Raw genomic sequence first — 18,333 nt, 5'->3', positions numbered from 1 at the left:
TGGCTGGCAAAATTCGATCTTGACTCTGAACCAAGAAAAAAACTAAAGTCTCTCTCTATGCACACCATGTCTGTAGCGCCTCTGGGAGACGCAAAACAGTTGAACTGCCATGTCTTAACACTGTCTGGAAGTTAATCTAGGTATTACCAGCTCAGTGTGTATTGCCGTGGGGTGCCTGTATTGGATCAGGAAGAAATATATGCAGAAATTTACAAAAACTCAAAGAATAAGCAAAAACAAAAGGGCAGCATGCTAGCTGTCGATGCTTGCAATGTGTCCTTCACCAGAAAAGATACCACATATAGCTACCTTCACTAAAAGTTGGCTGATACTGCACTCTTTTCAGTAGGGGACTTGGTCTAAGATGTCACACAGCTAGATGCCAATATGATCCTGGATCAACACCAATTACTATTGCAGTAGTGTCCCAGATTTTGGATGAAGTCTCACTGGGCCCTCATAAGCTGATTAAAACCATCCTGAAGGGGACAAGATGCCTTCACCTGTTACTCTCCCCAAAGAGTCCCAACTTGTCAGTCGATATTTCAGAGATCCAGAGAACCAAAACCGTAAGAAAGATAAATGCTTTGGCAATAAATCCTCCTTGCATGCACTAGTTTCCAGATAACCCTGTGTTCAAATCCAGGATTTCTGCGTGATGTGACTCCCGTTCAAGAACCACCCGGGTGACCCTGCAACTCTCAATGAAGAGAAAGCACCCGAGCAGTCCTTACTATGCCCAGTACATGCTTTACAGCACTGAGTGACCCAGGCAGCTGTATGTCCTCCTCATGGGCAGTACTCTGAGGTTTGTGTTGCTGCTACCTGTTTGCACCTGTACTTTGACACTGTCACAGCACAGAAAGTTTAAGTAAATCATTAATTACACAGTGATTTATATTAAATAAAGAGAAAACAGACAAAAAACCCCCACATACAATGTAGTCTTTATGTATACTTTATTTCACTGATGGAGGAAACTCTGCTGGTGCTGTATTTAAAAACTCATTTTACCTTTAATATTTTGTAAGTTACAAAAATACAGTGGAGAGCTTTAAACAGAAGATTTTGAAATGTAATCACATTCTTTTCATTATTATCCATTAAGTAACATGTTTTAAATCGTATTACATATCCACATCATACCACTGGAGCTGAGGACACATCGCTCAATGTAGACTACTTCTGAAAGTGATGGAAGTACTACTCCAACTGTGTGCAAGTTCATAGACATACAACATAACAGCAATGAAGCAGACAAAAAAAATAATGAAAAAAAAAAATTAACCCATGTGGGTAAATAAAAAAAAAAATTTTTAAATAAAAAAAAAAATTATACTCAGGTTCATAGGGGATAAAAATGTCCATGTCCAAAAACTGTCCAAAATATATTATTTCTTCCACTTTCACTTACTTCGATTTTTAAAAAAAAATTTTTACCAGCATCAGTTCTGATCATAATTACCAAACATTCATTCATTTTCATTCAATTTAAACGCTGGTTTCTTTACATAAATGCAAAAATCTTCAAAGCTCAGGAACCTTCTTTGACTCATATACATGGAGCGGGATTTGTGATTTCCAGTACAATATCACTTCTTTCAAACTGTTCACACTCGTCAAATTTTCCATACACAGACAAACCACAACTCCGATATCCATACAAACACACACACACACACTTATAGCTGCATTGTTCATTCAGTTGGTCTGCAGTGCTCTAGAATACAGCAGAATCAGAAAAAAGGAAAAGAATATATTTTCCCCATAGGCTAAACCTGAGAAAACAATACACATTTCAGAATTTAAAAAAACTAAAATGTTTTGAAACCTTGTCAACAAAACAAAAGCCTATTAACACAGCATGCATGATTTTATGCTTAAACGTCACTGGGATTAAATATCGCAGTTTGAATGGGTTTCATTGGGGACATTTTTGTCCTTAAGGTCCCGAGTGGAACTATTTTGTGTACCTAGTTTAAAATAGATTTATGAAAGCAAAGGTGGGTGAAATATTAAAATTCCTAAAAAAAATAAAATAAAAAAACCACACCTTTTGCAAAATGTATGCGGTTTGCATTAACACAGACAAAACAATTAAAATAAAAGAAAAAAATTTAAAGACAAAAATGTCCATAAGGATGTACAAGGGTTAAATCATGAGCAAAGCCATCTAACTAGAGTAAATATAAATTCATGTTAAAAACCTGATTCAGGTGTATAGCGTCTCAAGGTCAAAAAATTTCTAAATTTCCACACAAAATACTGCTGGCCATCTATCCCTCTAAACTAACCATACAACAAATATTCAAATGAAGTTAATTAAAAATGTATTTCAATTTAAGTTGCACACAGTTTTGTTGATATTTTAGCAAATATTTATTCAAGAAAAAGTTGATGGTTTAGTCTATATGTGGTGTAAAGTTACCATTACAGGAATGCAACTGAGGTCATTTTTCTACAGCTATACAAGTTGCTCTGGTCCACAGTAAGTCTAATGTAATCCAGCAGTAGCACATGGGTGCTATAATATGCGCGCGCGCACGCACACACACGCGCACACAGTACTGTGCAAAAGTTTTAGGCACATGCAAAGAAATGCTGTAGGGCAAAGATGCCTTCAAAATAATGAAATTAAATGTTTCTACATTAAAAAAGAAAAAGTACCGTAAAGAGCAATAAACAGTAGTAAATGAAAAAGCAAATTTTTGGTGATTAGTCTCCAGTACAATTAGTGCAGTTTTATAAGGAAATGGGCTGTAAGTTTTATTGAGCATCTTGCAGATCCAGTCATGGTTCTTCTGGAGACTTTGACTTTCGCACTCGCTTCTTATTTTTGCAGCGAAACCCAGCAGCCTTCATTGTGTTTTTTGTCTTAAAAGTGTCTCATGTAATACACTGCTTTCTTTAATGACAAAAACATATTCCTGCAACATTTAATTTAGCTAGAAAACTAATGTTCGGGAATCTAAAATGTTTTTTGTACTGACTTGATAATGTAGAAATTAAAATAAAAAATCTAAATGTTTGTACTAAAAAATAAAAAAAAATAGGATGCCTAAGACTTTTGTACTGTGTTTTTATATATATATATATATATATATATATATATATATATATATATATATATATATGTGTGTGTGTGTGTGTGTGTGTGTGTGTGTGTGTGTGTGTGTGTGTGTGTGTGCCATTTAAAAGACTAACCAGTGACAATGACACTTACCTACAACAGGTAATGTGATCAGATCTGATGCAAAACAAACAGGAAGAGCAAGACCAACAAACAGCACTGCAAACGTCATGTATTATCTTAAAGAAATTGCTAGTGCATACTGTATAAGTGAGTATTCCTTTAGTGCCATTTTAGAAAACATTTTATTGGCTGCATCGTACCTAGGCTTAGAAATTAGCTTGGGTTTTTGTAAATGTCAATATATCTACCTGCTCCAATACAGGCACCACATACCTGAATACTGAGTTAAAAAAATACGTTTGAGGACTCTATGAAAGTTAGAAAAATTAGTACATTACATCTGCTAGTCACTAGCACCACCTAGAGAACTGGGTAGCAGAAGAGTGGACTCGAGACAAATGGCTTGGAGTCACAAATTAAAATGTCTAAAGACTCAACCTAAAAATAATTTAAACTTACAACTTGACTAACACCAATAACTTGGGCTTGGAGGGATGATGCCAGTGTTTAAATAAAGGTACACTTGAGCAGGTTGAAACATGCTACCAAACTTTAAGTCTACACCGTTAACAATAAACGTTGGTAAAAAATTTGATTCAAGCATTACCTCCAATCTCATTTGGCCTTAGAGGCTACATAAAGAACAGTATGGTTAGACCTATATAAACAATTAAGAAATATACGTTTTAGTGGTTATTTAAGTGCCAGTTTTATCTGATAACTTAAGAAAGCTTGAGCATTCAAGTTGACCAATATCAGGTAAGAAGGATCTGCTTATAGCAATCCCAAGGGTAAGTAAAATAATTTGTCTACTACACTTGTATGTTGGCAGTGTTGGACAGTAGGAAAGATATTTTAACCACAATTCCTAAAGGAGAGCACCATCAGTTTCACCTTAAAGTTAAGCTATTTACCAACCGAGTAGTGTTGATAAATACTATTAATTTAGGTGTGTCAGACTCCAGTTCTGGAGGGCTGTAAAGAGTTTTGCATTTAATCTATATTTAAACACACCTGGACAAATTCATCAGGCTTACAGAGACCTTCATGGACTATACTTGGTGTGTTAGAAGAGGAAAAACTAATATCTGTAAGGCTGTATCCCACCAGGGCTGGCGTTTTACATCCCCAAGCAATATTACTGTATTATTTCAGTGTGCAAGATGCATATTATAGGTTTGTGAAAAGCAAAAATGAAATTACACAGTGTTATTTTACGGATTTTGTGAAGCGAAGGCAAACAGATAAGTGCCTTTAATGCCATATACCACTGCAGGGTCAATTCCAAATCACCTGAAAATTTGCTTACACTTTTTTTTTTTTTTTTAATCATTACATGTCATTTTATGTGTGGTTAAAAAATACATTTTTGTTTATTCTGTTGTTAACAGTTAAATACTTTACCATGGCTTTAATACACTACACATTTACTTTGTTAAATGTTAAATTTTGAAATGGGATTCAATTTGGGAAGGAACGCATTTTGACTCCTCTATCTTAACTCGGGACTCGATTATCAAGACTTGAAACTTACTTGTTACTCGTTCCCACCTCTGAACTTCGGAAACAAAAGCAGAAGAGGTTAGTTATAGGTTTTCTCTAATGTGAATAATAACAGGGGCCATCACCAAACTTGCTACAAGTTTGGGGACATTGGAATCCAACAGCCATGAGGCTGTGAGGGCCCCCCGCTCGTAAGAATTTAAAGAGAAAAATATGAGACTTGCCTCAGCCTGAACAGGGCACCAGTGAGACTCAACCTCAGCCGGTCCCATGGCATCGCTACAGGGAGAAGAAAGATCCTCAGTTTAGCAACACACAAAGTCACCTGGGTCCAAAGTACTTCTGTTTCAAATTACATCCCCCCCCCCCAAAATCACACCCAAGCTAGACAACCAAAACCACATTTGTCTGAACCCCTCTGTGACCACACACTAGGATTATCCTTTTTCCCCCCACAGTGAATGTGCATTAAGGTCTTCGAGTGTGACTTACTTCAATGAATATGACGCACTGAATTTGACAGACAAAAGCCATCCAAATTCTTTTTTTTTTTTCCCCCTTGACACTGTTCTCTTCATTAAGCCAGGTGTTAAAAGGACACTATTGTATGGGTTAATTAAAATGAATGTGGATGACTAGGTTGATGTCGTGAACAGAAGACACTCCATTGCTGCCACATTATTGCAATCATGCAGCCAGTACAAACCTTTGTACAGATCCTTCCCTCTGTCATGAAGAAAGAGTCTTAGGTTTTCAACACTGTTTATTACAGTTTACATAATAATACAGACACTTTTCACATCAGCTATTACTTGTATGATTTCCTATGTAGGTAAGGATAAGCAGGCATACAAAAACAGTTATAGCTAACTGAAGCCCTCACCAAGCAAAGCTGGGGACATGAAGTCCAACAGCACCTAAAGGTGCTGTGAAGGCTTAATTTGTTTAGTACAGTAGTATGTTTACAAAGACTTGCCTTGATAAAAGGTGCAGTACTGTTCACGTTACTCCAGCCGCTTCAAATTATTACGAACCATATTTACTAAACTTCACTTCTAAAAACCTAAACGGAACATAGGGGGAGGAAAAAAGCCACACTATAGAATCGGCAACATATAGAGGTCCAAATAAAAAACTATGCAAAATTCAAAGTTTCATGCATAAACCAGTGCTTTTTCCATTTCCCTTACTAAACAAATTGAATTACAATTATGCTTAATGATCTGGCTTCTTAAGCACACCATTACATGAGAAAATGGTTGAATCACCAAACCTATCGGAGACTGGTGTTTGAGCTTCAATAACGGCCTCCCTGGGACATTACAGGAGGCCTCATGGCCATGGGCGGCCTTGGGGGAGCTCCCTGGTAAGGAGGAACCATTGGGGGGCCTTGCCCGTAAGGTGACATTGCCCCTGGCACATAGCCAGGCACTGCCTGGGATGGGGTACCATATGGCCCTAATAAAAATACCAAAATGCAACAAATTACAAACTCGTAATGTAATAGTGTCAAATTACTCATAACAGCAATTACATATATTCATCTCCTACTTCATATAAAAAGGAATCAAAAAAGGGATTGTACCATGCATGGGATGCCTGGTTCCTGGCTGCTGTGAAGAAGCACCCTGCTGAGCAGGCATCACCCCTCCCATTGGCCCAACAGGAGGAGTGCTGATGTGCGCCTGTGCTGTACTAGGGATCTTACACTGGTAGCGTGGTAATTGAGCGCGCAGCTCCTCCTGACACACACACACACACACACACACACACACACACACACACACACAAAAAGCACAATTAGGCATGACAGCAATTGTATGCTGTTCAAGCTAAATAATATTTTAAGATACAGTGGATAAGACATACCTAAAATGTAATAGCATTCATGGTACTTTAAATTAGTAACATATTACATTCTGATTTCACTACTTACTTTACAAGGGTGGAGCCATATATGGACACTTACCAGAGAGATATCCTCATCAGGGTGGATCAACTTACTGGTTGCACTGGTTGTGGTGAGGGTGGCAGGCTTACTTGTAATGGGGGTCGCAGGTTTGGCCACAGTGCTGCCTGTGTTGGCAGCAGAGGGTGCAGGCTGGCTGTAGGCTGGGAATGTGGCTTTGGGAGCAGCAGAAGAGGAGGCTGAAAGCCCCACTGCTGCCCCAGGCACCCCCTGCTGAGCCTGGAGACACAGAAGGGTCCCAAATGAACCAGAATCACCAAAACATCTAATAGTATCCATGATGAATTCCTGTTACCCATGTCTGGCCCTGGAGGGCCATGACACTAAACAGCTTATTTCATGAGGAGCATTTGCAAGTTAGTTTTTTTTTTTTTATAACAGGGAAAACAATAAACTGTGCAGTGCTGTGGTCCTCCAAGGCTGCACTTGCTATTGTTTTTCTACTGACAAGGTGCTGGAACCAGCAAACCCACAAAGAGGTTGCAGGAACCAAGCAGGTTTTTTTTTTTTGCAGTAAAATATGAGATCAGGCACCGGCACCCTATCAGTGGAAAAGGATAAGAGACTGGGGAATAAACATTATATAGATAAGCACTGTGCATACAAGTGCACCAGTATATCTGCTGCTAGCCATGAATAGTTTTGTAAAAGCCTAGTTTCACTAGGTCAGCAGGCTGCTGCGTACTTGCGACAGCGGCTTAGAGGGTGCTGACAAAGTGTCCATACTGGAGGAGGCTGAGCTTGTGCTGGGAGCTCGAGTCCCCATCTGCAGCATGGAGAAAAAGCAAAGAGCAAAATCCCTCAACACAGCTGCATCAATGACTTCACTGCGTTTCATGCTCTCACAAATCGGTGTATGCTTACAACGTACTTCCACGTACCCTGTGAAAGGTGTCTGAAACGTGGCAAGCTACTAATCTTTGCTAGCAAAATTCATTCCTTTAATTTTAATCGTTATCATGCTTCGTCATAAGCATTTATTCAGCTAAGAAAAACACCCTAATCAATTGAATATTGTGCATCATTGTTAATCTGCATGTGAATCCTACAGTTATAATAATTTAAGCTAGGTGTCCGCATCTCCAGTTATCAAGTATTATTCAAAATATAGCGAAAATGAATTGTATCCACACCTGTCCTGCGCTAGGGAACAAGGGCTTGGTGACAACAGGCTGTGGAGCAGCCACTGTGGCTGCAGGTGTGGCTGCTCTTGGGATCATGCCTGACGTGGTGGAGGAAGGAGCCTGTGGCATGTGGTTCATACCTGGACGATGACCCATAGGAGGGGGCATGCCTGTCAGGAGCAACAAATCAGAGGTCTGTCACAATTTTCTATTAAGTCTACGTAAATTACTTTCGGTTGCATTTCATATAGGACAAGCTTGATGACAATTTTTTCTATTGTTATGATAAAGTCAGTAAGGAGCTATTGAACCTGGTGGCATGCCTGGCATCATCGGAGGCATTCCTGGTCCAGGTGGCATCATCCCACCCATGGGCATCATGCTGTGGAAAAAAAGAGCAAAGGAACAGGATTTTTTCCCCCCCCAATCACAGAATGGGGGAAGGCAAATACAACAGGACTACAGTGACATTGATAGTATACATGCTGCATACAATCTTCTCCAAAAGTATTGGAACAGCAAGTTCTTGCTATACACTGAAGATATTAAGGTGTGAGATCAAAAGATGAATATGAGACAAAATATCAGAATTTCAGCTTTAACTCCTTGATATTTACATATAGATGTTTTAAACAGCTTAGTAAAGTAAATGAATAGATAAAGTAAATAACACTTAATATTTGGTTGCATATCCCTTGTTTGCAATAACTGCATCAAGCCTGCGACTCAGTGACATCACCAAACTGTTACATCCTTCTTTTGTGGTGCTTTTCCAGGTTTTTTACCGCAGCCTCTTTCAGTTGTTTGAGGGGATTTTTCCCTTCAGTCTCCTCTTCAGGAGGTGAAATGCTGCTCAACTGAGTTGAGGTCTGGTGATTGACTTGATCAGACAAACCTTCCACTTTTCCCTCTGATGAGGTCCGTTGTTGTGTTTGCAGTGTGTTTTGGGTCATTGTCTTACAGCACGATTAAGTTCCTCCCAATTAGATTAGATAAACTTCTCTGTAAATTGACAGATTTTGACAGTAAACGTCTGAATTCATTCTGCTGCTACCATCATGATTTACATCAATAAAGACTCGTGAGCCCATTCCAGACGCAGCCATGCAAGTCCAAGCCATGACACTACCTCCACCATGCTTGACTAATGAGCTTGAATGTTTTGGATCATGAGCAGATCCATTCTTTCTCCACACTTTGGCCTTTCCATCGCTTTGGTAGAGGTTAGTCTTAGTTCCTGAACTTTTGTCGCTCGTCTCTGTATTTCGTTGCGAATTCCAATCTGGCCTTCCAGATTCAAGCTGCTGATGAGTGGTTTGTATCTTGTGGTTTGGCCTTTATATTTCTGCTCTCAAAGTCTTCTTCAAACGGTGGATTGTGACACCTTCACCCCTGCCCTGTGGAGGTTGCTAGTGATGTCACTGACTGTTGTTTTTGCGTTTTTCTTCACAGGTCTTACAATGTTTGTTATGAACTCCTATTGTTTTCCTTGTTTGACCTGTTCCCTGTCTGGTTATTAGTGCACCATTGGTTTCTTTCTTTTTCAGGGCATTCTAAATCTATTGTCTATGCCTAATGCTTTTGCAATCGCTCTGATCAATTGTACCTCTCTTTTCAGCTTCAAAATAGCTTGTTTTTCTCCAATAGACGGCTCACTAATGGATTTTTCACAGGCGAAACCCAGGGCTCAAACCAAGGGTAGACATTCAGAGCCATTAATTGTTCAAACAATCACTCTAACGGGATACGTGGCAAAAAGAAACACCTGTCATTCACATGTTCCAATATTTCTGATCACTGGAAAAAGAAACCTCAAACAAAAAAAAAGGTACCATGTTCCAAGTTGTTTAACACATCCAGACGTAAATATCATGCAATGAAAGTTGAAATTCTGATCCATCGTCTCCTTCGTCTTTTGATCTCAAACCCAAACATCTTCAGTGTATAGCAAAAACAGAAGAATTGCCATTCCAAAGCTTTTAGAGGGGACCGCATTTGCTTTAATATAATGTTCTGCTGTGAATTCTTACCCAGGTGGCATTCCTGGCATGACTGGGGGCATCCCTGGCATCATTGGAGGGACTGCAGGCATCATTGGTGGCATTCCTGGAAAATAAATTGCACAGACACTTAAGGGGCACCACTTAAAATACCATGTTAATCTCCGCCACCTACTGCAAGTGTATTTTTCCCTAGCTAGAGAACACTACCAAATGCAATATCCAAGCTTTGCTGCTGCACATAGTCCATACAGCACAAGTTATATTTCAGCCTATATCAGGGTGGATGAATGATAAATTCATAGACAGCCCACTGGCAAGTGAGCACTGAAATGTGCTTCCTAAGTCCATGATTTGGCTGCCTGGAACTCACTAGGCATAAAAGACACAGACACAGCCTGTAATGCATTAGCCTCTTATAACAAAGCCTGCAATGTAGCAGTTTGTAAAGTTAATGTAACAAGTTAATGACCAACATTTCAGCTATAGAATATAAAGATCTCTCCTGGCATACAACATATATAGGCTGTATTTCAATTATGCACTAATTAATTCAGCAAGTAAAAATCGTTCTACCATCAGCCAGATTGTAGCCCCGTGGGTGAAGTGTAGTAGGCTTCAGAATTCACCGAGTTCGATTAATCAAGATTGTGAAGTGCATTAAGTTTAATCAAAGCTATATACGAAGTGAAAAAAAAAATTGTTCCATGTAGTCTACAAAGTGGTGGGTTTTGTTTTTTTCTTTTTCTGGTTGTTGTGCAAGAAAGGTGATAAGCAGGAGTCCCAAAAGGGAATGGTGAATTTGAGAAAGCTACATTTTCAATTACAAAGCTTACAATTTTCAACAACAAAAAAAATGTACAGAGCGCAGCATCTCCCATTAAAGAAAGGTTATGGAAAGACGCGAAAGAAAGCTACAGTACCATGTGCGGAACAAAGTTAGCAAAGAAATCCCAATGGAACAAATTAATCAAAAAGGTAAGCACTAGACACTTTACTCAGACTGCTGATTGAAGATAGTAAGGAGGCTAACAGACAATCAAGATGCACATTAAATAAAAGATATTCCAGTCCATATTTTTATCATTAAAGCCAGTTTTTTTTGTTGTTGTTGTTTATTTTTTTAAATGTGAGAAACTATTTGGCTCACCTGAGTAGCTCCCAGGTGGCATTCCTGGTGTGGGCACAGGTGCCATTCCAGGCTGTGCCATAGGAGCGTAAGCAGCCGGAGGCTGTGCTGTTGCCTGCTGGAATGAGGGTCCTGCCTCTTCGTCATCATCATCCTCATCCGAGTCATCTTGGTTCTGTTTCTTTTTCTGATTTTCTGAGTCAAAAAAAAGGAAAAGGAATTAGGGGAAGATCTATAACGTATACATAAAAGGGCACAGAGAATGCATGTGAGAAAAGCTTAAACTAAATTACCCTGAGTTTTCTGCTCGAGCACCCGTCTCCTTTCTTCCATATCTTTCTCTGGAATACCCTCCATCCCATAAATTTCCAGTTCAATGTCTGTTCTTCCAGGTATCGCATTGGGAACACCGTCGATTGTTTCTTTGTGAACCTTCAACACAGCAGAAAATAGTATTTTGTTTTAACTCGAGCATCAAGGGGGTCATAGTTATATAGTGGTGCTTGAAAGTTTGTGAACCATTTAGAATTTCCTACATTTCTGCATGAATATTACCAAAAACTTTACTCTTTTTTTTTTAAACATACTTTTAGAAGTCCTCAAAGTAGACAAAAAGGGCTCTTTTGTCTATTTTTTTTTTTTTTTTTAATGTTTTTGTAATTAAACAAAAAGACTAGAATATTATACTCGGTCATTCATTTATAGAGGAAAATGATCCAATATTACAGAAATCTCCTTTGTTCGGTGCCATGATTCACTTCCACCCAAATATGTGTTATAAAAATCAGACTGATAGATCCCTGTTCTTTGACTAAAACCAGGCACTCGCTCACATCTGAGTCATCACACTGATTGAAATCACCTGACTAATTTCACCTTCAAACTAGATGCTAATCCCAGAAATTCGCATACTTTTGCCACTCACAGATCTGTAATATTGGATCATTCTCCTCAATAAATAACTGACCAAGCATAATATTTTTGTCTCAATTGTTTAATTGGGATCTCTTTGTCTACCTGTAGCAGTTGTGAAAATCTGATGACGTTTTAGATCATATTTTTGCAGATATATAAAAAATTCTAAAGGATTCACAAACTTCAAGCACCACTGTAGAAATATGAACCAATACTCACCTGCATACAGTGGATGGCCAGGCCTGGACCCGTGTACAGCTTTTTATGGCATATGTGACACTTAAAATGTTTGGCCTTCTGGTGCTGAATAAGAATCTTCTCATCATCAAAATCCCTATTACAATACCTGCATTGACAGTTAAGGTCATATTGGAGCAAGATGGATGGTGTACTATCTAGGTAGCTAGTTATGGTGTTGTATTGAGTGCACCTATATGGATTGTTTTTGGGTGGTCTAATACTGTGTTTGAGGCATGGTTGCAACTTGCATTTTCTTGCCTCAAACTTCAACCAGGGGTAGTCTTCTCAGCTACCAGCTCCTTCCCTGTTTACGGAGTGACATCAAATAACAGCTGTGCACACTGAACAGCGTAAAGTACCCCTTCTCTACTTTTATTTGATGACACTCTTGAATCGAAACAATAGATCCCTATAGAGCTGTTCACACCGGGTGCAAGCATTCACGGAGCAACAAAACGACACTTTTTTTTTCGTCCAGTGTGTCACTCGGCGACAAAGCGGGCCGTCCAATTAGATTTGAGCTTTAGATCACATGCCCAGAGACGTTGCTGTTGCACTAAAGGGCGAGATTGGTGACGCTATAGGACAGAAACCTGTTTTGAAAGCCAGTATAAACACCGAAGAAGAGTATTCCGGAAGAGAGAAGAGAATGGATATTGAGTTCTTGTTATCATTTGCCAAGTTTCCTTCCACTTTCTGTTACATCAATTTCTGTTATTGACAAAGTGAAAGTGCGTAAAAAAAATAGTTTGCGATATTTGCTGTCTTCCGCCTGTTTCCTTCTAATTGGCCTTTTACCGATAAAATGGTGTGCATCAGTTACTTATGCGTTAAAATGTGCCGTTTGCACATACCAAACCGTCGTCACAGGCGTAGTATAAAGTATATTTCTTACTGAAATACTTCATATTTGTTTGAGGACATTTTGTAGCAGAAAACAACAACAACAATAATAATAATAATAATAATAATAATAATAATAATAATAATAATGTCAGTAATAAATATAACAGGATAGTAAAAACTAAACTGTCACTTCATTTATCAAAGTTCCTCCACCATGGAAAAAAAATTGGGCTGGTCTTGGGCATTAAACTCAGGTTTTGTCCCACTTTTGCATTATACTTCACATTATTTCATTTATACTAAAACAGATCGATGGTGCTGTTAAAATAAAATTTAAAAAAAACTTTCTGCCTCCCTTTCTGTGTAGAATATACATACAATAAGAAAAGTTAGTTTCTGTGCTTCTTAACAGTTTGTGTTGTGGGGCTATACAGCAAAATTTATGTGATTATTCTCTGTGGTCAAAGACTACAGACTAGTCAGCTAAATAGTGGGTTGCGTCCCCTAGTGCGCAGGTGTAAAATGCATTCTCTTTCAGCACCCCCTAGTGTGCAGGTGTAAAAGGCATTCTCTTTCAGCGCCCCCTAGTGTACAGGTGTGAAATGTATTCTCTTTCAGCACCCCCTAGTGTGCAGGAGGGGAATGCATTCTCTTTCACCACCCCTTAGTGTACAGGTGTGAAATTAGCTGAAGGCGATCAATGGTTTTGCGTTCGGTGTGAAAGGGCCTTAAGCCTTGAATCGAATAGGTTTAATCCAAACAATAACTCAAACACAAGCATGTCTATAAAATATCAACTAGGACCTGATGTTTACTGTCAGCAGGAAGTTGAGGAATAGAAAGCTCTAATACAATGGTGTCCAATCTGATCCGGAAAGTGCAGGTTTTCATTCCAACCAAGCAGGAGGAGTCACACCTTGATTCCACTTGTTTAATCAGTTAAATTTGGCTTTCAATAGACTCGGATGTGGCTCCTGCTTGGTTGGAATGAAAACCTGCACCCACACCGGCCCTTTCCGGATCAGATAGGACACCCCTGCTCTAACGCGTTATTGAATATACAAAATATTACTAGTATTAAAAAGTTAATGAACTAAATACTGCTATGCACAGTCTTTGGAGTGGCTACATTTCGTTTCACGTGTGTGAACCTGCTACGAATGCGTCAGTGACTAAATCAACACAATCTCGAATACCGATATGTACAACAACTTATTGCACACTTAATCGGATCCTATGAGAACCTCGGGTCTATTATACTACAAAGACAGAGGTAGTGATGAGTCTTTGAAATATCAAATAAACGACAAACACGCAGATTATAGCTATAATACGTCAAGCGGACTAACAGGATAACCCTGCGCCGGACGTCATTGTTTTGCTAGCTTGGCTAGATTTGTTTGTTACCTGGCTAACATACAACGTATAACGTAACAGCTTTTCTCAGAAAGGATACCAACACCACGGCTTCATCTGCTTCTTCTTTTTCCTTCCCATGTTTTAGTACTATAGTGGACGATTTGTTTGTGAATCACCAAGACGCGGTACAGGGACCGAACATTTGGCAGCAGAAAATGGCGCAGACGGAAGTGTATGAAAGTGTACGACCGGAAGTGTGAAACTGTAGCGCTGCGATTTCGCCCCCTACTGGAGCGGAGTGTAAGAATGTGAGAGAAACAAGAACAAATGTACTGATACACTATGTTTACATGGACAGCAGTGATCTAAGTATTGATCTTATTCTGAATAAGACAATATTGTGATTAAGATGTTTACATGAGTCTCTTTTAGAATATTCCTTTCATGCTCCTGTTTTTATATGTTATAGAACATAGATCGATTAACAGCACACGTCATTACGTCCCCACGTCATGCCATCCGACGTTCCCTCCAGAATTTCACGTATCGACATAAAGTTCGTCTTCGTTATGGAACCGTATACAGTTTTGGGTGTTTTTATTTTTAATAAAGGGTGTGCAGTGCAGCCTTCAGTTCAGGTGACACGGCAGCCTTGAGAACGGCCAGGGCAGATCTCAGAGTGAATGCCTCTATGTACTGGCATTGCACAACCAGAATATTTATGGAAACCTCAATATCTCAGCTCAGGATTGGCAAAAAAAAAAAAAAAACATATCTCTAGAGCACATTACAAGGTACATGTACATATACAGTGTGCTGCAAAAGTTTTAGCACCCTATTTTTTTCAGTACAAATTTGTTAAAGATTTTTTATTTTATGACTTCTACATTATCAGGTCAGTACAAAAAACATTTTAGATTCCCAAACATTAGTTTTCCAGCACAAAATTAAATGTTACTGAAAAAATGTTTGTGTGTCATTAAAGAAAGCAGTGTATTACATAAGAGACCACTTTTCAGACAAAAAAACACAATGAAGACTGCTGGGTTTCGCTGCAAAAATAAGAAGCGAGTGCAAAAGTCAAAGTCTCCAGAAGAACCGTGGCTGGTTCTGCAAGCTGATCAATAAACCTTACAGCTCATTTCGTTATAAAACTGCACTAATTGAACCAGAGACTACTATTTTTATTTATTTTATTTATTTTTTTTGTCACACCAAATATAGACTTTGTTTCCTTTACTACTGTTTATTGCTATTTACAGTATTTTTTAAAAATGTAGAAACATTTAATTTCATTATTGTGAAGGTATCTTTGCTCTACAAAATTTATTTGCGTTTGCATAAAACCTTTGACAGTACTGTATATAAACATTTAGCAAATTCTTGTTCCTTAAACTTAGCACTTAAGTCCATATGTAATGCTCAAGATTGCTCACAGTTCTACATTTAGGGTCAATTTATAATGGGAAGGTTTCGAGCTTCAGTCTTCATTTTTAGAGGGTACCTAGGTGAGTATAGTCTGCATGCAGAACTTTTTAGGTTTGAGACTTCTTTTCTTTTTTTTCTTTTTTATGGGGGCGAGAAAGTGCAATTTTTTAAAAATTCCCCTCACTTTCGGGTTGAATATCTCTGGTGGGAGACCAGATACAAACCTGAGATTTTGACAGAAATAAGTCCTCCATAGTAGTATTTTGCTGCAAAAAAATTGAGTTTGAGATTGGATGTAAATTCTGCAGGACAGTGGACCTTGATGGCCAGATTTGAAGAATCAGCCTGGTCTATCATGTTGGTACAGGTGTACAGTTGGTATGCGTGAATAGATTTGATCCAAATATGGAAGTACAGTGTTCAGTTACAAATGAACAGGATCATAAACCAATCTATGGTGTTGTTTTTCCTGTGATAAAAGTAACTTCTGAGCTGAGAACATCCCAGTTCACCACAACACTCTAGGCTTGTGAACCCTCCAGATCTGCTCCTTTACCTAAGACTTTACCTAAGACATGGTCAAAATGTGCAGTTGTGTAACCAAGAAATTCATTATAGTTTTCACATTAAGTCTATTTTGTTGTCCTGTTATCAACTATTGGAGACTTCAGTCTTCTCCAGCCAGAAGTATTGCATCAGGATGGATCAGTTGGTCCAGAGAGCAGAAGGAGTCAGGATCACTGGTATCTCAGGAGTAGCATGTGTAACTCGACAGAAAGAATCCAAGGAGGGACTCGTTATCTCGACTTAAATTTCTCGTGATCTCGATTTAATTTTCTTGTTATCTCGACTCAATTTTCTCGTGATCTCGACATAACAAAAGATCTCGACTTAATTTTCTCGTGATCTCGACTTAATTTTCTCGTGATCTTGACATAACCAAAAGTGTTTTTTTCATGATCTCGACTTAATTGTCTTGTGATCTCGACATAACAAAAGTTGTTTTCTTGTGATCTTGACTTGATTTTCTATTGATCTTGACTTAATTTTCTTGTGATCTCGACATAGCCTACATAAACATGACATAACATAACCTACATGAACACTTTACAGTTGGTTTTATGACTGTAAGTCATTCCTTCAAATGCTATTGAGCTTTAAATTATGGTATATTTTGTGTGTACCATAATTATATTTTTTTATATTGTGTATATTTTGTGTAGCTTTTTTAAAAATCCTATACACTTCAGAATTCATCCGGCTGCCTCTATCTTCTGTCACATCAGAAATAAACACTAGTGACCCAATGCCATTGGAAGCCATGCATGCCCATGCCATCACACTTCCTCCACCATGTTTTACAGATGATGTGGTATGCTTCGGACCATGAGCTGTTCCAAGCTTTCTCCATACTTTTTTCTTCCCATCATTCTGGTACATGCTGATTCCAAAGAATGCTTTTTCAGAACTGGGCTGGCTTTTTTAGTCTAAATCTGGCCTTTCTATTATTGAGGCATATGAAAGGTTTGTACCTTGTGGTGAATCCTCTGTATTTGCTCTCGTGAAGTCTTCTCTTTATGGTAGACTTGGATAACAATATGCCTACCTCCTGAAGAGTGTTCTTCACTTGGCTGGATGTTGTGAAGGGTTTTTACTTTACTATGGAAAGGATCCTGTGATCATCCACCACTGTTGTCTTCCGTGGACGTCCAGGCCTTTTTGTGTTGCAAAGCTCACCAGTGTGTTCTTTTTTTTTTTTTTTTGTCAGAATGTAACTGTTGATTTGGCCACTCCTAATGTTCCTGCTATCTCTCTGATGGATTTTGTATTTTTTGCAGCCTAAGGGTGGTCTGTTTCACTTGCACTGAAAGCTCCTTTGACCACATCCTGTGGGTTCACAGCAACAGTTTCCAAATGTGAATGACACACCTGGAGTCAACTCCAGACCTTTTACCTGCTTAAATTATGAAGAAATAACGAAGGAATAGCCCACACCTGTCCATGAAACAGCTTTTGAGTCAAATGTCCAATTACTTTTGGTCCCTTGAAAAAGAGGGAGCTACAAATTAAAGAGCTGTAATTCCTAAACCTTTCCTCCAATGTGGATGTGAATACATTTAAATTAAAGTTGAGAGACTGTAACTTGAATATGTTTTGGTAAACAGGCAAATAGCAAATACTAGTGTCCAAATACATATATATATATATATATATATATATATATATATATATATATATATATATATGCAGTAATGTAGTGTTGATTGCCAACAGTCTCACTCACTCGCTCACACTCTAAATATAATCCAAAAAGTATTTTGGCTATAGCCATTTTTGCCCTGTTGGTGTTGGATTGATGGGGAAAAATTGGACTTAATTTCTTTATTTTGATATAATTTAAGTAAGTCATATTACATCAGTCTCTAACACAAATTATGAAACAGATATGCCTTGACCAAAAAAATACCTTATTTCTATAGATACACCCATCGTTATTCTGAAACATACATGACTAGAAAGATGTTTTGGTGACTTAAGAAATGGGGGGGGGGGGGGAATGCCCAGACCCCCCTAAAAGAGGCTTAGCCCCCCCTATTCATAAATCTCTAGTGACATCCCTGCTTATC

General features: G+C 38.5%; 1 protein-coding gene across 5 annotated transcripts; it reads right to left on the bottom strand.

The window, feature by feature from the left end:
- Positions 1–942: 942 nt before the first annotated feature.
- Positions 943–14,519, bottom strand: znf207a (zinc finger protein 207, a). Of its 5 annotated transcripts, XR_008388387.1 has the most exons (13): positions 14,376–14,519; positions 12,053–12,179; positions 11,212–11,350; positions 10,940–11,113; positions 9,820–9,895; positions 8,101–8,171; positions 7,799–7,959; positions 7,351–7,431; positions 6,666–6,884; positions 6,282–6,438; positions 5,970–6,154; positions 5,673–5,759; positions 943–4,975 (listed from the first exon to the last, which is right to left on the bottom strand). XR_008388387.1 is itself a non-coding variant. In XM_053648795.1 (12 exons), the coding sequence occupies exons 1-11, from the start codon at positions 14,414–14,416 to the stop codon at positions 5,994–5,996; spliced, it is 1,407 nt and encodes a 468-aa protein (XP_053504770.1). In that variant the 5' UTR covers positions 14,417–14,519; the 3' UTR covers positions 943–5,759; positions 5,965–5,993. The 5 variants fall into 5 exon arrangements, 4 of the variants coding, with proteins under 4 accessions (XP_053504770.1, XP_053504760.1, XP_053504752.1 ...); XM_053648795.1 differs by having other exon boundaries at positions 943–5,759; positions 5,965–6,154; XM_053648785.1 differs by having other exon boundaries at positions 943–5,759.
- Between the last annotated feature and the right edge of the window lie 3,814 nt (positions 14,520–18,333).

This window comes from Ictalurus furcatus, chromosome 2, assembly GCF_023375685.1.
Source record: "Ictalurus furcatus strain D&B chromosome 2, Billie_1.0, whole genome shotgun sequence".
Taxonomy (NCBI): Eukaryota; Metazoa; Chordata; class Actinopteri; order Siluriformes; family Ictaluridae; genus Ictalurus; species Ictalurus furcatus.
The sequence above is the reverse complement of the archived record's forward strand: the minus strand, read 5'-3'. Positions and strand labels throughout refer to the sequence as shown.

Excerpts from the sequence above, each read along its gene's own strand:
- znf207a (XM_053648777.1), bottom strand. The coding sequence starts at position 14,416 with ATGGGAAGGAAAAAGAAGAAGCAGATGAAGCCGTGGTGTTG. Across the intron at positions 11,114-11,211 it reads GCTCGAGCAGAAAACTCAGG|AAAATCAGAAAAAGAAACAG; the intron begins GTAATTTAGTTT and ends TTTTTGACTCAG. Across the intron at positions 8,172-9,819 it reads ATGCCAGGAATGCCACCTGG|CATGATGCCCATGGGTGGGA; the intron begins GTAAGAATTCAC and ends TTTTTTCCACAG.